Here is a 21,353-nt window from a genome sequence, read left to right on the forward strand (position 1 = left end):
GCTCTTCTTCCATCTTTTACTCACAACTATACATACTCCTTTTTTTGCCCTCTCATTCTCACCTACTCCTACACATATACCCCATCCATATACCCATTCTCTCACACTCTCACCTCTCCATTAAGTTTCAGTTATTCTGCATACATCAACTTTTGCACCCTCAAGCACCTGGACAATCTCTCTCTTTCACCTCATCATTCGCTCCCCTTACATTCCATGTTCCGATAACCATGTCCTTTGTCCAGTCCTTGGTCGTCATCTTTTGGTCAGTCCTTGTCCGAGGCTTATTGTTTGTCTTTTTAGTTTGTTGTTTTCCGGGGAGGGGCGCTAACCCTCCGGCAACCCTTTTAGTCACCTTTTACGACAAGCAGGGATACTGGGGGAGTATTCTTGAAAAAAAAACTCTAACCCTAGGGGGTACTTGCAAACAGTATTTGAAAACAACGTATGTTTCGTATGTTACATATACATATACATGAATATTGCATATAGAAATGTACCCAAGAGTGATAATGCATATATTATGTACATAGGTTATGTATGCGTATGCAGTAGTGATATATACTTACATGGGCCTGATAGGGTGATTCCTGTTGTCCTCAAGAGCTGTGCTACTGTGCTTACACCCTGCTTAGGTAACTTCTTGCGCCTTTGTCTGTCAGCTTGTGCCTTTCTTTCTCGCTTCAAGCTTGCTGTCACTCAGCCAGTCCGAAAGTAGGGTGACCAATCCCAACCCTCTAACTATCATGGAATTCCTGTAACATCCTGTATTTCAAAAGTTTTTGAGTCTACTCTTAATAGCACAATTTTATAGCATCTTTCCTATCACAACCATCTTTCTGATCGTCAGTATGGGTTCCGCTAGGAAAGCTCAACTAGAATTCTTCAAACCTACATTTCAGACTCGTGGTCATCCTCCTTTCGGAACTTTGGCAATAGTTTTGCCATTGCACTTGACATCTCAAAAGCTTTCGATCGAGTCTGGTATAAATTTTTAATTTCCAAACTGCCCTCTTACTGTTTCTTTTCTTCTATCTGCACCTTCTTCTCTAGCTTCCTTTCTGATTGTTCGATAATTGCTGTTGTAGACGGTCAACGTTCTTCTCCTCAAGCTATCAATGGAGGTTTTCCTGAGGGCTCTGTCCTATCACCAATTCTCTTCCTTCTGTTCATCAAGGACATCCTTAGCTGTACATCTAACCCTATTCACTCATATGTTGATTACTCCACTTTTCACCTTTCCATTCATTTCCCGCAGCATCAATCTCAGCAGTTACTTCAACAAACAAGGGATAAGGCTATGGCACACCTAATGCCTGACATGGGTCATATATTTGACTTGTGTAAAAATAATCTTGTTTTTAATGCATCAAAAATTCAGTTCTTACATCTTTCAACCTGACAAAATCGTCTGCAGGAGTATCCTCTAATTTTTAACAATATCCAACTCAATCCTGCTTCATCTTTAAACCCTACACCGCGGGGTTGTTTTTAGGCTTCTTGCACGTCCCGCGAGGATATTCGTGCTCCAACTGACTTTTTAAAAATATTTGCCAAAAATCAGTTATTAGTCCTAGAATATTATAATTTTATATGCCTATGACAAATACCTTCAGTTTTCTCCTGGGATGTTTGTTGAGCCTTCATCGACAACTGTAGGACTTGTGGAGACTTCTGAAGTTGGGTAACTAAGTCTCCACTTTACACTTCCCGACATCCCGTAATATGATTACCGCAGCCTGATACACTCACTAGAAACACTATTCTATGATTTTCAAATAGTTTGGAATCCATACTAAAAAAAAAAAAACTGAAAACAATGAAAAGTACAAGCGCTTACGAGCTTCCCGCTTGCGCTTCTTCCCCGCTGGTATTCTGTCATTTATTATTCATAAAAACACTCACACTTTATATTCCTATTACTTTATAACACTTATATATATCTGCACTATTTATCCATAAGTTTCCTTCAGTAACAGTAGTTTATTGTCACTGTAGGCATTCAATTTCTCTTTCAGTAAAATACGTAGAGAGCCAAGGTTTCACTTTTACTGTCATAACTTCAAGTATTTGTACTCATATTCTTATATTACTAATTATTTACATTTCTATTTACATATTCTATTGTATTTTCAATATTTACACTTCTGTTTTACTTACACTATGTTATGCACTGTCACTTGCAGTAACTTATAAAACTATAGTACACTGTTCAATCATATTTACATCCATTGCTTTAACTTGCTATTTACACATTTTTTACACATTATATACACATTATTTACATTTTCCACTTGCACTTTTAGAACTGCTTCAGGCTGTGGTAATCAAAGAGGCAGGTAATGCAGAGGGGAACCTGGCATTCAGCGCACTGCCAAGAGGTGCCTTTGTGCTCAGGTGTGCGTCTGGTGGTATGTGCACACACCTGGCACATGTGAATCGCAGTCTTCCTCTTCGCTGTGGCAGGTATTTGCACCAGTCTGTGCCGATCCATGTATGCCCTCTCCTCAAGTCTGTCAGGAAGTCCAACAGAATGGCACCTTGGAGCTGCTGCTGTCATCCTACCATATCTCTCATGCAGCTGCTGAACACAGGTCCTGGCAAACAACCTCAGGGAGAAGGACTTGGGTGGCTTTACCTTCATCATGTACAGGATGAAGGCGTTCAGCATCGTCATGTCAATGAGATGCAGAAAAACTTTCCTGTACCACCTACTGTAGTATTCTTCCTGAGGCAGTCGATCTCTCCAGTCATTATGTCGGACTTGTCCACCAGCCGCATGTTGATATTATAGTCGATGACAGCATCAGGTTTCCTCACAGGTTTGCCTGTCCTACGGTCGACCTTCCCACTGTCTTTCAGTTCCCCCTTGTGTACGGTGGTGAGCATGTGCACGACCCTCTTGTCATGCCACCGTATTGCCTGCATCTTCTCAGACTTGCGTAGGTGCACGTCTCCTCACTGCGAGTTTCCTGCCTCAGGGAATTTGGGGAAGTTGGCACGATTGCTCTTCACGGTGCCGCAGGAGCCGATGCCGTGCTCTGAAAGGTATTCAGGAAGTTTCGGTGCTGTATAGTAGTTGTCAGTATACAGCACATGATTCCCACCAAAATAACTTTCAAGCAGCACTTTCACTACACAGCCTGAGAAGCCAAGGGGGTGTTTTCTGTCTAGATCGACAGCGCTGGCTGAATAGATGACAAAGTCAAGGACGTACCCGGTCTTAGAGTCGCACAGTACAAAGAACTTGATTCCAAAGCGATGGTGTTTGCTTGGAATGTACTGTAAAAACCTAAGACGTCCTCTGAACAAAACCAAGGATTCTTCTATGACAACCTTCTGAAATGGGTGGAAGAATGACATAAACTTATCATTCATTCTGCTCAGAATCTCCCGGATCTTCCAGAGTGGGTCAGTCTGGGAAGGTCCATCGTTGTTGGCGAAGTGCAGGTTTCCCATGATGTTCCAGAAGCAATCTCTGGCCATGTACTTATTGAAGGTGGGTGAGGGTAGTAAGGGGTCCATGGACCAGTATTCTTCCAACTCATGCTTCTTTGAATGTGGCATGAGAAGCATGAGGGTGAAGAACACATACAGCTCCTGCTTTCCCAACATGGTCCACTGCTGCATCTTTGCTGCACCTGCACCACTTGCAGCACGTTGTGACTCGTACCTGTTTGTCTCATCACATACCGGTATGTGCTGCATGACTTTGTCATTGAGGAAGGCCAAAAGGAAGTCCACACACTCAGCATCCTCGTCAAGAGTGAAGGCAGCCTGTATTCCTGAGGAACTCTCATCAAAATGGGGTTGTTCAGGGACGAAATTGGAACCTTCCGTCCTCACGAAGGCGTCCAGGATTCCCTGTCGTGGCAGTGTAGGGTGGTTGAGGGTGGAGGGTGGCTGTGAGGCAGACTGGGCTGTTTCAAGGTCACTCTCACTGACCCTAGGTTGCCGTGTAGCACTAGCAGTCCATACTCTAGTTGCTACTCTACTTTTACGAGTCAGGGATTTACCTATTCCCCTACGGCCTGCCTTCACTGTAGGTGCTGATGGAGACTCCGACGACGAAGAATTAGGAGAAAATTCCGCTGAAGATGAGGAAGAAATTAGTGAAGTGGGGCTGGGGGAGTGGGGAGATGATTCACCTCAAGACTCATAGCAAGCTGGGTCACATGGGGCCATTGTTCCAGGGCTAACCCGATGCCTTTTCATTCCCTTCCCAAATTCCTTCTCTTGCTGCACTAAGGGATCCTTTCCCTTGGAGCTAGGGATAACTTGGGACACTGAAGCACTCTTACTTGGAGTTTCTGTCACGATTTCCTCCCCAGGCTCATCACACGATTCACCCGAAGGATTAAAGTCAATATCCATCATTATCATAGATAATTCTGCCAGTTCACATTCCACTGCTGAGTCACTTAGTCCTTTACTGCTTCCCACACGAGTTTTTCTACGGGTAGAGGTCACAGGGCCCTTTGCAATGGGCACAGAAGCGGTGGAAATGGCGGGGCGTGAGTGCGACATAGTTTCACCTCAGAGGACGACAAGGAACTAAATGATGCGGCGTATATGGGCAGGCAAGGGTTTACAATGTCAGTAGGGTGACAGCTGCTAATTTATATGCTATGAAATGATTGGTAGGAAATCTCGACAATACATAAAAAATAGGTATTTCCAGGTGAATGTATATATCACTTAGGCTTCTCCCTTCCTTTCTTATATATATTTTTATTAAGAGAATATATTATACGGCATATTTCAAGGGGAAATTACCGGGGGAAATTAGCGAACGAGTGCATGTGAGGTGTTGTCAGGTGATAATTAGCCAATTCCAGGTGTATGGCACTATCACTTACATTATTTCTTTTTTGTATATATTATTTTGTATAAGAATAGGGCATAGGGCTTATTTCAATGGATGAAATCAGTGGAAAATTCTGGGGAAGATTTGCTTAGCGCAGCGCGGCCGGGCAGGCAAGAGGAGAGGGTAATGGAGGGGAGGTAGGGAGGGGAATCAAGAACGGGGAAAAATGGCTATATTGTCAACAATGGATGGGAGTACAGATGACATTAGGAGCGCTGACTAGTGTTGGACATTGGCAGTACTGATAGATGATACAAGCCACCACTTGTAAGCGCGGGAGAATTCAAAATAACATAGTATCACAAAAGTGACGCCCCGCGGTATGATCCATTGCGCCCGAGCATCACGAAAGTGATGGCCCGCGGTTAAGGCATTAAACATTTCATTCTCTCGGTGTTTATTTTGGAAAGATCATATTACCTCTTTTATGAAATCTGCTTCCAGAAGATTAGGTATATTAAGAGGACACATGCGTTCTTCACCCTAGCGCAGTTATTGACTTTATACACGGGTTTTATTCTCCCATGTGTTGAGTACAACTCTAATGTGTGGGGAGGCTCCCCACATACAACTGTTCTCTACAATATAGAGTCAAATTCTTTTTGTCTCATTAACTCTCCTCCTCTTAATGACTCCCTTGAACCTCTGTCGCATCGCCATACTGTCGCATCTTTATCTCTTTTCTATCACTACTTCAATGGTCACAGCATCTCTTAACTGTCTGCTTCCATCCCTTGACCACTACGGCCGGCGCTTAGCACATGGCTGGCAAAAAAAACTGTCCTTTTTCTGTCCAGATCTCTACCGCAAGAGTTAACCGTTACTCCCAGTCCTTCATTCTGGAGCTGTCTTCCTCTGTCTGTATTTCGTACTGCCTATGATCTGCAGTTTTTCAAAAGCAGTGTATCCAGGCATCTCGAAATGAGCGGATCTCGGATTTGGCTCATTGTTATCTTTTTGCTTTTTCTTGGAGGGATCAATCTTGCTGGCTCCTGGCCTTTGGTTCTTTCTTCGTGCCATAATTATAAGATTATACACATATCTATTAATGTTGTTATCTGTGCACATATAAAAAGCAACCTGTAAACACTCTTCAGCTGACTCAGTTTGTATTTGTGTGTTGTATGTATCTGTACGATTATGCATGTGTCTGTATGTAGGTTTATGTATGGATAATGGGTGTGCAATCATCTCTAAACATGTATTATTCATGCCTACATTAGCTGCAACATTATTAGCATAGTGGTGAGGAGGAAATGAAGGAAGGAAGGAAATAGAGAAGGAAGGCGAGAAGGAAGTAAGAGAGACAGGAGGAAGAGAACGAGGAAGGAGGGCAAAAAGGAGACCAGAAAGAAAGAAGGGAAGAAAGAAAGGAAGGAGAAGATGAAGGAAGGGAGGAGGGAGAAAAGAAATGAAAGAGAGGAGGATGGAAAGAAGGAAGGAAAGGAAGAAAAAAGGAAAGAGAGGAGGGAAAGAAGGAAGGAAGGAGGGAATTAAGGAAGTAAGAAAAAAATGAAAAAGGAGGAAGGAAATAAGGAAGAAAGTAGGAAGGGAAAGGGAGGAAGGAAGCAGAGAAAGAAGAAAGGAAGCAAGGAAGAAGGAAGGGAAGAAAGGAAGAAAGGAAAGAGAAAATGAAGGAAGGAACGAGAGATTGAACGAAAGAAGGTGGAGGGAGGAAATTAAGGAAGGAAAAGAAGAATGAAAAAGTAGGAATGAAGGAAAGAAGAAGGAAGGAAGGATGGAGGAAAGGTGAGATTGAAAGAAGGAAAGATGGATGAAAGGAAGGAAGAAGTGGGAGTAGAGAGGGAGTTAGGAAGATTGGAAGGAAGGAAGGAAGAAAGAAGGAAGGAAGGAAGGGAGGAAGGAAGGAAGGAAGGAAGGAGAGAGGGAGGGAGGGAGGAAGGAAGGAAGTAGAGAAGGAGTTAGGAATATAGGAAGGAAGGAAGGAGGGAGTAGAGAGAGAATTTGGAAGGAAGAAGATGGGAGGAGGAAGAAGGGAGGAGGAAGAAGCGAGGGAAGGAGGGCAGGAGGGAGGGAGGGAGGTAAATGAGAAAAAATGCAGGAAAATAAAGAGAATAAAAGTAAAGGACGGAAGAAAAGAACAAGACATAAATTACAAGATACGAGTTATGAGCTGCAGGGCCCAGCGGTTAATGCCCTTGGTGTGGTGTGGTGTGGTGTGGTGTGGTGTGGTGAAGTGAGGAGTGGTGTGCTGTGGTTTGGTGTGGTGTGGTGTGGTGTAGTGGTCTGGTGTGCTGTGGTGTGGTGAAGTGAGGAGTTGTGTGGTGTAGTGTGGTGATGTGAGATGAAGTGAGGAGTTGTGTGGTGTGGTGTGGTGTGGTGTGCTGACGTGTGGAGTGGTGTGGTGGGTGTGGTGTGGTGAGGAGTGGTGAAATGTGGAGTGATGTGGTGTGGTGTGGTGAAGTAAGGAGTGGAGTGGTGAAGTGTGGTGAGGTGTGAGGAAGCGCGGAGTGGTGTGGTGTGGTGTGGAACGGTGAAGTGACGTTTGGTGTGGTGTGGTATGGTAGTGAGATGTGAGGTGTGGTGTGGTGTAGTGGTGTGGTGAGGTGTGGTATGGTGTGGTGTGGTATGTTGTGGTGTGGTGTTGAAGTGTGGTGTGGTGTGGTGTGGTGTGTGGCATCGCTGAAGTCTACGGAAGTAAAGCACCTGCCGTGAGAAAATCGTCAGTGAGATACAGGTGGACAGGGCCTCTCCAATAATACTCCTACCTCTGAAATGGAAAATGGAAAAATAGACAGAACGAAAAACAGTCGATAAAACTAGCTGGGTAAAACACAATTACCTGTTGAGTGGCGTCATTAGAGAGAGAGAGAGAGAGAGAGAGAGAGAGAGAGAGAGAGAGAGAGAGAGAGAGAGAATACAACGATAGAGGGAAAGAAGTGAGGAAGGAGAAGTAAGGAGGGAGAATAGAAGAGAAAGGAGGAAGGAAGATGAAGAGGGAGAGAAAAAGTGGGAAGGGACATAGGGAGGAAGAGTAAGAAAAAAGAGAAGGAGAGGAGGAAGGAAAAGGAAGGAGAGAGAGAAGACGAGAGGAAGAGAAGAAGGAAGAGAGTAGCAGTAAGAGTCGGAAGCAGGGAAAGAAGATGGGAGGGAGAGAAGGAGGAAGGATGAGAAGGACGAAATAAAGAAGAGAAGAGGGAGGGAAAGAACGAGGGAGGAAAAGAGAGAGGGAGAAAGGAGGAAAGAAACTTGCCTTTTTTTCATTTAGCCTACAATAGCAATATCATTTTCTTTCTTTTTTCTTTCTTATTTCCTTACCTTTGTTTCTTCCACTGGAATGCCGTATTGTTGCTATATTGGCAAAGGGATCCCTGTATTGCACTCGTTCTCGCCTGCAAATACTTGTTCTCTTATTCATACCTTTATCTGTCTCACCATCTATTTGTCTATCAGTCTATTCTCCATCGGTCTGTTCATCTCTCCTTCTCCCTATCTGTCTGTCTATTTATCTGTCTTATTATCTTAAGGTTAATATTCTGTAATAAGGAGGAAATCGATCGGTCACCCTTGAAATGACAAGCTTTTCATCAGTTTCTGTTATATGAGAGAGAGAGAGAGAGAGAGAGAGAGAGAGAGAGAGAGAGAGAGAGAGAGAGAGAGAGAGGATACGGGTGGGTGAATCCCTCGATCTAGGACCAATGGACCATATAGCTCTGCAGGGCAAAGAGAAATCCTTGAAGACACCGTTACATCTCTCACCAGAAATACGCTGCTCTGGTGCTGGTTACAACTGCCAGCCTTAGGGTCGTGAAGCACGAGCGCTACCACAATTTTTGTCTAACCCTAGGGAAGGGATAGGGAGAGAGAGAACGAGGGAGTGGGAGGAGAAACTTTTATCATGATCAACACCATCATTATTATTACAGCCGCGATATCGAAGCTGGTATTGTTTTCAGTTTGTCTGTCTGTGTGTCTGTTTGCACGATAAATTCCCAGCCGCTCAAGACATCATCACAAAATTTTATACGTGTGTAATAGGGAAAAAATTCACAAGTTCGAAATTGGTGAAAGTAGGTCAAGGTCTGTGTGTGTGTGTCTGTTACCATGATAACTTCGCAACCGCTCAAAATATCACCACAAAATTTTTGCAGGTGTATAGGTGGGATGAATTTCTCCAAAGAATATTGTTTTCAGTTTGTCTGTGTGTCTGTTAGCACGATAACTTCGCAACCGCTCAAGATATCGTCACAGAATCTTACAGGTGTGTAACAGGGATGAAAATCTACGAGTTCGCAGTTGGTGAAAGTAGGTCAAGGTCAGTGTGGCTGCTACCACGATAACTTCGCAACAGCTCAAAATATCATCATTAAATTTACATGTGTGTGGTAGGGATGAAATTGTCCTATGCGTTCGAAATTGGTGAAACTAGGTTAAGATCAAGGTCATAATCCGAGCCGCGATATATATGTATCGGCTTCCGGCTGCTGTGATTCCCCCTTGTAGGGTCCTGTAGTTCTTGTTATTATTATTATTATTACTATTTATTATTATTATTATTATTATTATTATTATTTTAATTATTATTATTGTTATTACTGTTAGTATCGTTATTATTATTATTATTATTATTATTATTATTATTACTGTTGTAAATGTTGTTTATGGTTTTAAACCTAAGTGCCTAGCCTAGATCATAATTACTGTATAGTCTCTGTCAACTGCATATGAATTCTCTCTCTCTCTCTCTCTCTCTCTCTCTCTCTCTCTCTCTCTCTCTCTCTCTCTCTCTCTCTCTCTCTCTCTCTCAAGTTACCACAAGCCACATTTATGAAATATATGCTGTACAGAGGCATGAAAAAGAAACACGTCGCATTCTCAGAACCAAATTTATATTTTTTGCTTTTTCTCGTGAATTTCGTTTTTGGTGTTGTAGTGATATTTTTTGAGTCGTTTTCTCAGAACTGTGATTCTCTCTCTCTCTCTCTCTCTCTCTCTCTCTCTCTCTCTCTCTCTCTCTCTCTCTCTCCAGAGTTTTTCGTTAAAAAAATCGCTATTAAGTGATTAATTATCTTAAATTTTAGAAAATATTAAGTTTTAGGAACGTGTTGATAATTATATATATATATATATATATATATATATATATATATATATATATATATATATATATATATATATATATATATATATATATATATATATATATATATATATATATAACAAGCGGGATTTAGAAAGGGTCGAGGTCGTAATGATCAGATTTTTATTGTAAAGCATCTAATGCAACAAGCTATTGAGATGAAAATGCCACTTAGTATGTGTTTTGTGGATTCTGAAAAGGCGTTTGACAGTGTTTCACGTGGAGCTATCTTGAAAATCATGAAATTCTGTGGTATACCAGAAAAGTTTGTAAATATTTTTAGAACCCAGCATGAAGGTACTTTTTGTAAGGTAATGTGGGTGGTTCTTTGGGTGATCCATTTGAAGTTAGGTCAGGAGTGATTCAAGGAGGAGTTCTTTCGCCATTGCTGTTTATTATGGTTATGGATTATGTTATGAGAAAGGTTGTAAGGAGAACAGGTGCAGAAATTGACTGGAAAGAAAATAAGAGGCTGACGGATTTGGACTATGCTGATGGTATTGTACTGATTTGCGGAAGTATTTACGAGATGCAGAGGGTGCTTGATTGTCTGCTGAAGGAAGGAGAAAAAGTGGGATTGGTAAAAATTGTGGAAATACTGAAATTATTAATATGAACGTGGAGAACCAGATCGATTGTGTAATTGGGAATAATGTGGTGAAGAATGTAGAAAATTTTAAATATCTGGGAACGATTGCATCATCTAATGGATCATTAAACAATGAAATTGAGGAGAGAATTAGACAGGCTTGGCGAGCGTTGGAATGTTGAAATCTGTTTGGAAAAATACAATGCTTTCAGTGCATACTAAAGTAAAAATTTACAAGCCCATGGTTAGACCAATTTTTTTTATGGGCATGAATCATGGTAAGTAAATTGCAAGAGATCAGAAAGTATTAGGATCTGGAAATAAAATACTGAGAAGGATTCTTGGGCTAAAGCGGCAAGACAGAGTTACAAATGAAAGAGTAAGGGATATTTCGAGAGTGGAACCAGTTGATGAATATGTGAGACTGTCTCGCTGGAAATCGCTGGGGCACATAGGGTATATAGAAAAGAAGGCAGTTTAATACAGGACGTGCCAGAGTGGACTGCTAGAGGAAGAGGAGGCAGAGGTAGGCCGAGGGAAACCTGGTTGAGGACAATGAAAAGAGAAGCAGGAGAGGAGTGTTGGTGGGATCTGAAGGAGATGGCAAGAGACAAATATTGGTGGAGAGAGTTCATCGAGGCCCTATGCATCCCGTGGGGTGCCACAGGAAATTTCTTATATATATATATTCACTCTCATCTTAAATGTCGCGACCAACTGCCTAGCCCCGGGCTCCTACACTTCTCTTGGGCAATGTAGATTGGATGATGGATGGATGGATATCTATCTATCTATCTATCTATATCTATACCTATCTATCTATGTATATCTACAGTATATATCTATCTGTCTATGTATCTATCTATGTGTGTGTCTGTGTGTGTGTGTGTGGGTGTGGTGTGTGTATTTATTTATATTCTAGTACGTTTTCCATCGCCTAATGCATTCAACTTTTTTTCTTATATCTGCGTAACTTTGATTTCTCAGAACATGCTTGCTTTTTTTTTCATTTATCATTTTTTTTTTCCTTGGCTCTCGTTTCGGAGTTTTGGTGCAGTTATATGCTCTCAGCCCGTTTATCCTCTTTAGTTCACCCTAAGGTCGTAAGTCCCACTCGTTCCATCTTGGGTTGAGTCTAATGGCCTCAGTTCCCAAGCAGTATGGAGTAGTTCACCACCTTCCAATCTTCCTTCAACATATTTTTAATCTTCTCTTTATGTTTACCCCCACCCCTCCCTCACACCATCCAGCACAACTTCGGCATTACCGACATTTGTAGCCCAAGCTGCCCTGTGTCTCTGAATTGGAGCCGAGTTTCGTCCCTTCCCAAGCTCTTAGCTTAATTTTTACCTATGACACTCGGTTTCAGATAGCTGTATTTTATTCCTCTGCAACTCAACACAGTTTCACTGTGTTCACAAATTTCTAGTCCCCTGATAGTTTTTCCTTTCTCAGTTTCTTCCCATTATCCATTTTTTCTCCCATTTTCATTAATTTTTAGTGCTTTTTCAGTTATCATCTCTATTTTGCTTCTTCCCTCTGAGTATCAACCCAAATAGCTATCCATTCCGCTCAAAACGCAACAGTAGACCCTCACTATAATGGACCAATTAGGGATAACTCTGATCCCATAAAGATGATAGTCCGTTATATCTGATGTTCCCTCATCATGACTGGTACAGTATTACTATAGCCTGTTACTACAACTCAGCAACCAAGACGGGCAGAGGGCAATTACAAGCCATGTTGGGGTAACAAGGGAATGAAACACATGTATTGCAACAAATCGAGACTCATTTAATGGACGGTGTTTGTTATAGCCAATGGAACTTCGGTGGCCTTCATAGTGTCTGTTAAGTCCGATATCCAGTCTATCGAGGTCCGTTAAAGCAAGGGTCTACCCCCGTATTTTCAGTCCACTTTCACGCCATTTCAACCCAGTTCCATCATTTCCTATTCCATTGCAGTGCTGCAATATGGTATTTCCTAATGTTTGGTGGCTATATCATTTTTACTTTTATTTGCCCTATGATTTCCATCTCTCCACCTTGAATGCTGAGTTGTAACAATAGATTAACATTACAATTTTATGCTAGTCGTAAAGGAGTGCTATGTAAAGGATATACAACTGTAATATTGTTCTTTTTTGTCCTTGAATTATGTGAAGTAAGCTGCAAAAGAACAAAAATCTGGGTCAACTTGAGGTGCAACAAGAACAGTGACGTGTTGACAGCCAAGGGAGTTGGTTGATCTCCGTGGTACGCACTTACAGGAGTTACTAATATCCTTTCACCTTAAATAGGCCCAGATTTTCGTTTCTTTGCAACTTATTTCATGCAGTTCAGTGGCAGAAAAGAACGTGCAGCGGCTCAACATCCTTTTAGTGGCACCTTTTCGTAAATACCGTCATCATGAAGATTTCTCGGATTCCTATGATATTTTCTGACTTAATCTTTCTGCGGAGTTATTGAAAGCCTTCTTGTGTTCTGTCCTATTTCTTAAACGTTCGTTAGATCTTAGTAGAATAATGAATAATTTTTCTCCTTTCAACTGATAACCTCGTCATGGGCCAATATGACTCCTGCATCTTTGTTTCCTATGTACTCTTTTGTATTCCTAAAGAGGGTACGCAGACAGCCCAGTAATGCCGGGATGACATTTTGTCCTTGATCACTGTCTCTCACCTTCCATCGACGTGCAGTTCTTCCCAGACCAATGCACAGTGTACTCGCCAGTTGTGTTTGAAATTGGATCAAGTATCCAAGAGAGAGATTTTATTAACACTCGTATATACATACATACATACATGCATGAATAAATACACACACAGGGGCCTACATACATAGAAACCAACTCGTTAACCGAGGCTACGAATTTAACGTCGCTAATGATGATTGCTGGTATTTCTTACCTCCAATCTTACACACACACACACACACACACACACACAGAAAGAGAGAGAGAGAGAGAAAGGAATATATATATATATATATATATATATATATATATATATATATATACAGTATATATATTCCTTTCTCTCTCTCTCTCTCTCTCTTTGTGTGTGTGTTTGTGTGTGTGTGTGTGTGTGTGTGTGTGTGTGTGTGTGTGTGTGAATGAGAGAGAGAGAGGACCATTTCGTTGACCACACTGTTAATGGCTTCTCCCTCACTTCAGTTTTTCATTTTCTGTTTTCTAGTTTCCATTTTCCTCTTTCTCGATCCTCCTCACTCGATGGTTCCAGCTCACGCTAGACGATTTGATTCAGCTAAGAGTGGGACATAGGAGCCTGAGATTTTAATATTGTTACAACAACTCTCATTGTCAGGGCAATTCTAAGGTTAGCATTGTTATTCCAACTAACAACTGATGAATTACTAGTGGGAGTGAGTCATAGGACCCTGAGTGTGATATGATGATGATAGTGGTGGTGGTGGAGGCGGTGGTGTTGATGATGATGGTGATGATGATTTTTATTGAGTTCCTAACCGGTTAATTACTAACGCAACGGTAATATTAACTAACCATCGAGGAAACACCTTTGAAACAATCATGGCTACCTTCGTTCCTTGCGTCCTCTCTTCTTTCCTTCCTCCATTGCTTCCATTCGCTTTCCTTCCTTCCTTCCTTCTCTCATTCCTTCATACTTTGCTTCCTTTCTTCTTTCCTTCTTTCCTTACTTCCTGTCTTCTTTTTTTCCATCCATGCCTCCTTTCTTCTTTCCTTCTTTCCTTACTTCCTTTCTTCTTTCTTTCCTTCCATGCTTCCTTTCTTCTTTCCTTCCAATCTTCTTTTCTTTCTTTACTTCCTTCCTTGCTTCTTTCTGTCTTTTATTTCCATTTTCCTTCCTTTCATTTTTTTGCTTCCCTGAATTCCTACACCAGCTATAATCAACCATAAATATAACAATAAAGGAACAGTGACCAACCTACATTTTGAGTGGCATTCCATAAAGACATGAATAATGAAAAATGGGGTTCGAATCGTTGTGCCTGGACTGTCTTTATTTCCCATTTTCTTTTCCTTGCAGAATGACCTACACCGAGCAATGCAGCGGTCACAGTCAGCACTCAGTCAGCAGCTGATGATCCTGGCAGCGACCTTCATGTGTCTCGTTTTTACCAGGTCAGTTGGGTTAAATGACGTCAGGTTAGACATACTTGGCTGGACCTATACTTAGATAATGATTTGTATGTGTTTGGTCTGGTTAGGTTAGGTTGGATTTGAGTAGGTTAGTTTAGGTTAAGCTGGGAATACCTGGCTGGATTTAGAGTGTTTTGTATGATTACGTTAAATCTGCTCTGAGTAGATTGGGTTAGACCAGGTTAAACATACGCATCTAGATATGTCATGTGTTTTCCCTACGTTGTTTAAGATGAAGTAGGTTAAACTAGGTTAGGTTGGACATACTTTGCTAGATTTAGATTTAGAATGTGATTTGTTAGTTAAGTTGGTTTAGCTGGGCTTGAGTAAGCTGGACATATTCGCCTATATTTAGAATGTGTTTAGTCAGGCTAGGTTAGGTTACGTTGGGTTTGTTTGGGTTGGGTTACGTTAAGTTGGACATGTTCGGCTAGATCTGGAATGTGTTTTGTCTGTTTACATAAGAGCATGAGAAGAGACGATCACTACATTAGGCCAGCTGGCACATGATAGGCAGCTCCAATCAGAGTGTGACTAAACTACCTGAATAACTCATGAGAAACAAAGAAGGCTTTCCCGCGGCCACCAAACGAAGTTAGGTTTGAGTAGGCGAGTTTTGGGTTAGGTTAGGTTAGGTTTGGTGAATTAAAGTTCGATTTCGGGCAAACCTTGATCAGCAGCAGATGATACTGTCAACAACCTTCATATATCTAATACTGTCAGGAATAAAAATTGATCTAACCTTCCACTTCACCTACTTCACAGTTAAGGCTTCCTCCTGTTTCCTCCTATACTTCATTTCACCAAGTTTGGCACCATCAGTGATGCCCTCAACGCCTATAATGTTCATATAAATCATTTCCACTAGGTGAACCTCTACTTATTACCTTGAGAACCAATACAAAAGGCAATACAAAAAGGCATATCCAGTACTGAGGACTCTTATCAGTGCTACAGATGTTGAGGTCATCACTGGTGGTGCCAGACTCAGTGAAATGGAGTATAGTTACTTCCTATCAAGTAGTATCATCTATGGGCAGTTAAGCATACCAAGGCCCATACTCTAGTACGATAAGGAGGCTCCCTAACACCCCTTCCTTGGTTATTTATTTTTGGATTTGGCTGGTTAATACCCATTTGTACGTTATCTATGCAGAGTATGACGATATCAGTATGATTTATAAAGCACGGAGGAGGACAGCAAGGTATAAAAAACGAAATGTATCGTAGGAAAAGATGCCAAGGAGCTTCATTAACCGACGAGAATACGAACCCCAGCCTCTCAGGAATGTTATCCCACAAAGGAAATACGGACCCACGCCTCTCAGGAATATTATATGGCAGAGGAAATACGGACCCAAACCTCTCAGGAATATCAGCCGGCCGAGGAAAGTGAGAAATAAAATATCCGAAATATCTGTGGAACTTCTGTCCTGGACTTTATATACTAACACAGCTCTATTATCTCTATCTAGGTTCGGTTGGGTAGGCTGGGTCGGTCTGGGTTTGTTTGGATTGATTTGGACAAGGGTGGATTGAGTTGTTTTACGTTAGGTTAAGTTACGTACTCTTGGTTGGACTCTGTTAGACTGGATGTGGACAAGGTTCGATTGAGTTGCATTGTGTTTGGTTGGGTTAGATTGAAGCATTAAAGCAAACCTCTTTAATAACTGATTTCGAAGGGTTTGAAATGCAAAGAATATTGTCTGTCATAAGCTAGAATAAAATAGAAAGCTCGTAATTTTCTGCCCATATTTTAATCCTGATGGGCTATTAATTTTCTAGTCCACATGATTTCCCTTCAACGTAACATAATCTCCTATGACAACCTGTTGCCTCCAGCAGCAGCAAATGAATCCTGTCATGTTACTCTCCCTGGCTGTTGATTGGCTGCTTGAAATGCAGGTCAGTTACTAGCCACCTGTAGTGAATACCTTGAATCTCTCTCTCTCTCTCTCTCTCTCTCTCTCTCTCTCTCTCTCTCTCTCATGTATGTGGACCTGAACACTTTCAAAGAGGCGTTATAGATCTTCTCATGATCGTCTTCCATGCCATGTACTCTCTGTCTGTGGGCCTATTTGTCCGTCTAACCCAGTCCCTATCTTTTCAGCGTGTGTGGGATCCAGCACTTTCAAAGGGCGGGACATCGCCACCTGAACCTGTTCCAGGCGGTGTACTATGTCATCGTTACCTTCAGCACAGTCGGGTACGGCGATTTTGTGCCGGATATTTGGCCGTCACAGCTGTTTATGGTCATCATGATTTGCGTGGCGCTCATCGTTCTGCCCACACAGGTAAATTGGGGTCTGGCAGTTGGCTTTAAAGTCTTTGTAAACAGATTGGAATGTGCACATCAGTTACCCCATCTTGTTTTTTATAATGTTTTTATTTCTGTATCAGCTGTACCGTCAGTATTGTCGCCCGTATGTTTACAGATGGAGAGTCCCTACAATGGTCCCTGTTTTACGCATTAGGAGAAGGACAGGCAAGCCATGAAGTTTTATTTGGGGTGCTAAGCGGAAGGCGAGGGCGCTTGTGGTAGGTGGGGGCGCTCACCATCCACTCACCCGATGTAGTGTTGCTGTCGGGTGTCTGCCCTTTCCTCTTCTCTTTCCTTCTTTCTTTCCATCCTCTTCTGTCTTTCTTTCCTTCATTCTTTCCTCTTCCTTCTGCCTGTGGGTGACTCTACGTTGAGTGACAAGCCAAATAGTTTCCTATACACCAGGGAACCATTTACTTCGCTGGGTGGTAACCATGTAACCAAACTTTGGCGCCTGGTGGTTTAGTGGGTAATTAGCCCACGTCGCCCCAATTAAATTGAGCCGGTGAAGGTATATATCCAAGGGATGGTTGGGGTTTATTGCTCATGAAATGCCTCTCAGGGATGAGTGAGGCTGGTCACTCATCTTAAATGTCAAGACCAACTTGCCTTGCCCTGGGCTCCTACGCTTCTCATGGGGCAGTGTAGGATTGGATGATGAATGAAATGAATGTGCTGAGAGAGCTATAGAAGAAAGGAGGCGGTTGGTATCCCTGCATAATCACTCGTACCTATGTGCTGGAAGCACTTTTAGCAGACTCAGGTGTGAGTCGCAGTGAATATTCTTCGTCAAGACAATGTCTGCAACAAACCAAGACTATTTCTTATCATCTGTTTATATGTCAGTATTTATTTGTATATAATATACTTTATATCCCTACAACAAAAATTATGTCAGTCAATATTTGCGGTGTATGTTAGCTAGCTAACGTGTTAATGACACTGAGTGAACGTTCGATATTCAGTTAAATGACATAGATAATGTACAAAACTGGCCTAAGCATGTCAGTATGAGGATCTCATCCTACTGTTTACTGTTTTAAAATGACAGTGGGTTTCCATTTTACCACTAGCGTCGATTTAGGGCCAAGAGCCCCAGCTTGCCCGTAACCTAGTACTCCGTAAGGTATGACCCGCAGGTTTTACTAACAAAATATTAAGTTGCATTGCAACATTTTGTATTTTCATCACGTGAAAAATCTTTATATATATATATATATATATATATATATATATATATATATATATATATATATATATATATATATATATATATATATATATATGCAGGTTTGAATCTCCTAGAGGAAACTGGATGTTTTTCTATTGTAATGCTGTTAGGGGTGTAGGCTGGTCACTTCTTTTTTTCTTTTTTTTTTATTTCAAGGAAGAAGGAACCCAAGGCCAGTCTGTTTTAGATTATGAAAGCCTTGGGTCCCCACACCTCACAGGGGATAATATACTTGATACAAATGTTTTATTAAGTCCAAATTTTGAGTTTGTAGAAAATTGCAAAGAAAAGAGAGAAATTTGTACATATACTTTGTTCCCTTTAACTAGGTACAGAAATCCCATCTCCATCTTAAATATGTGTACTGAGCTTAACACTAGAATATGGTGCTAGTCACAAAGAAGTGCTATGGATTGCATGTTGAGTCTTGGTAATCTGTTAAAAATTAATAATCCTGGATTAGTCATTAAAATAAGGAAAGCTATTTTTTTTGATGAGTCTCTGTTGTTAAAAGTCTATACGTACTGTGCTATATGGCCTGCTTGGTCTAGTTAATAAATGATAAATGAATTAAAATATACTGTATACGGTAACTGCTCGTTGAGGATACTCCAGACAGCTTGTTTATATTTTGAGATGAATTTTTTTTTTCTCTTAATGTCATATATTCATTTTAATATAGCCTTAATATGCACCAAATATTGCTGTATAGGCTTGCTTAGCGTGCCAAAATTAGCAACCCCTGTCCCCCCTACTTTTAGAGAACAGATGACGCCCATGAGTTCAGTATTCTAAAAAGCATAGGAGATTTCGTAATACCTTTTCCTTACCGATCTGTTTATGCCTCCACCCACTTATGGTGAAGGAGGCATTAAGTGACTGGTCTGTCCGTGCGTGCTTGCGTGCGTGGGTGCTTGCGTCCATAACACAATTGTGGGCACGATATCTCCTGAACCCATCAGTGGATTTCCACCAAACTTTTGTCATTGATGCAGTATGGTAAGATAATGAGCAAATTAAGGCAGCTATGTCAAGAGACTAAAGGTCAAGGCCATATGGGGTTGACTTAGTTTATCGTTGTGGGCGCGATGTCCCCTGAATCCCTTGACGGATTTTGACCAAACTTTTGTCAGCGATACCGTATGAAGGGGAGATGAACTGATCAGGTCATCAAGGTCAAGTGGTCAAAGGTCAAGGTCATGGGGTCAACTTAGTTTATCCTTGTGGGTACGATGTCTCCTGAACTCCTTAACGGATTTCAACCACACATTTGTCAGCGATACGGTATGAAGGGACAATGAACTTATTAGATCAGCAAGGTCATGGAGGATGTATGGCGAGTACTTGCGCAAGGCCTGACAGAGGCATACCGAGCACCACTTCGCTGATAGCTCAAGACCCGGGTTCTCGACGTTTCATTTGCATATTTCAGCTTATTTTGTTGATTTTTTAAAATCTTTTTTTACATCCACGTGGATATCATTGATAACCTTAAAAATATATCGAGTCATATATGGAAATAAATGAAACGCTGCGAACTCGGGCCTCGAGATGTCGACCGAAACCCGCGTTCGGTATGCCTCCGCCAAGCCTTGTGCATGGACTCGCCATACAACCTCCATGACAGGGCTCATTGTGGGTTGAAATGGGTACCTTAATCTTTGACCCCTTGATCTTGCTGACCTAATCAGCTCATTGACCGCTCATACTATATTGCTGAAAAAAGTTTGGTAAAAATTCGTCGAAGGGTTCAGGAGGTATGGTACCAACAAGGATAAACAAGGTCGATCCCATATAGACTTTACCTTTGACCCTATGACCTAGCTGGCCTAATTAGTTCGTCTCATCATACTGCATCACTGACAACAGTCTGGTGGAAATTCATTGATGGGTTCAGGTGATACTGCGCCCAAAATTGTTATGGATGCACGGTGCTATGCAACCCCATATGACCTTGACTTTTGACCTCTTGACCTTGCTAACCAAATCATTTCATCATCCCTTAATACTGTATCCCTGACAAAATTTTGGCAGATAACCGCTGAGGAGTTCAGATAATATCGCAACCACAGTGATAAACTAAGCCAATCTCATGTGACCTTCAATCATTTAAGGCCTCCTCCACCATAAGATAGGTATCAGGACGCATAATTAGTAAAGGAGAGGTGCTACAGCGCCTTTATTCTAACTTGACAGATCCCTAAAACTTTTATATCAGTTCTTAAGCTGTGATCACCAGGAACATTTTCGAGCAATTCCTGCTTCGAGAACTGCTGTGTTCCTCTCTATACGAACATTCGAAAGGCTGGGGAACAGTTATTTAGCAAAATTTTCAGACGATGTGTCCGTCTGAACACGTAAGTTTTCCATCAGTAATCGGGGCCAGATGTATCACACAGTCTGTGACGTTCAGATACTTTCAAGAACACAGGGGCAGTATACAATTGATGTCGGGTTGACCAGCATTTATTTACATCCAAGTCCGCCGCTTACTCAAGGTCAGACTTCCTCACGTTGGAAGCATGAGAATACTCAACAGATGATGATATTTGGTTTGCTGAGTCTTGACCACCTCTTCATGCTTTCTGCGTCCCCCGAATTAAGCGCTCTGACCAGCTTATAAAAAATAATCTCACATCCTCTTCTGACGAGCTATGTGCGAGTCCACACAAGTTTCCCAATACCAGGCCTATTCCACTTCTTTTAAATACAATCATTATTTATATATATATATATATATATATATATATATATATATATATATATATATATATATATATATATATATATATATATATATATATATATATATATATATATATATATATATATATATATATATATATATATGTATATATATGTATATATATATATATATATATATATATATATATATATATATATATATATATATATATATATATATATATATATATATATATATATCATCCGGACCTCCATTCCCACCCTAGAGCAGGGTGCGGAGTTGCAACGTCCAGACACCCCATGTTTTGCCCACTCCAATGGGCCACACTTCCATTCACTCATCACTCAAGCTCCCGGAATCCTGGTTCTATCTGATACACCAGAAACTTTCACCAC

General features: G+C 41.3%; 1 protein-coding gene across 1 annotated transcript in view; it reads left to right on the plus strand.

The window, feature by feature from the left end:
• The window catches only part of LOC145402854 (potassium channel subfamily T member 2-like), an 812,106-nt gene that overhangs the window by 414,757 nt on the left and 375,996 nt on the right, over nucleotides 1-21,353 (plus strand). Inside the window, exons 7-8 of the mRNA XM_080274763.1 lie at nucleotides 14,588-14,682; nucleotides 16,811-16,994. Coding sequence (XP_080130889.1) covers nucleotides 14,588-14,682; nucleotides 16,811-16,994 — 279 coding nt within the window. The remainder of the gene's footprint in view (nucleotides 1-14,587; nucleotides 14,683-16,810; nucleotides 16,995-21,353) is intronic.

Source organism: Coenobita brevimanus, chromosome 59 (genome assembly GCF_032717465.1).
Source record: "Coenobita brevimanus isolate Jiangsu-jjx chromosome 59, ASM3271746v2, whole genome shotgun sequence".
NCBI classification, from domain to species: Eukaryota; Metazoa; Arthropoda; class Malacostraca; order Decapoda; family Coenobitidae; genus Coenobita; species Coenobita brevimanus.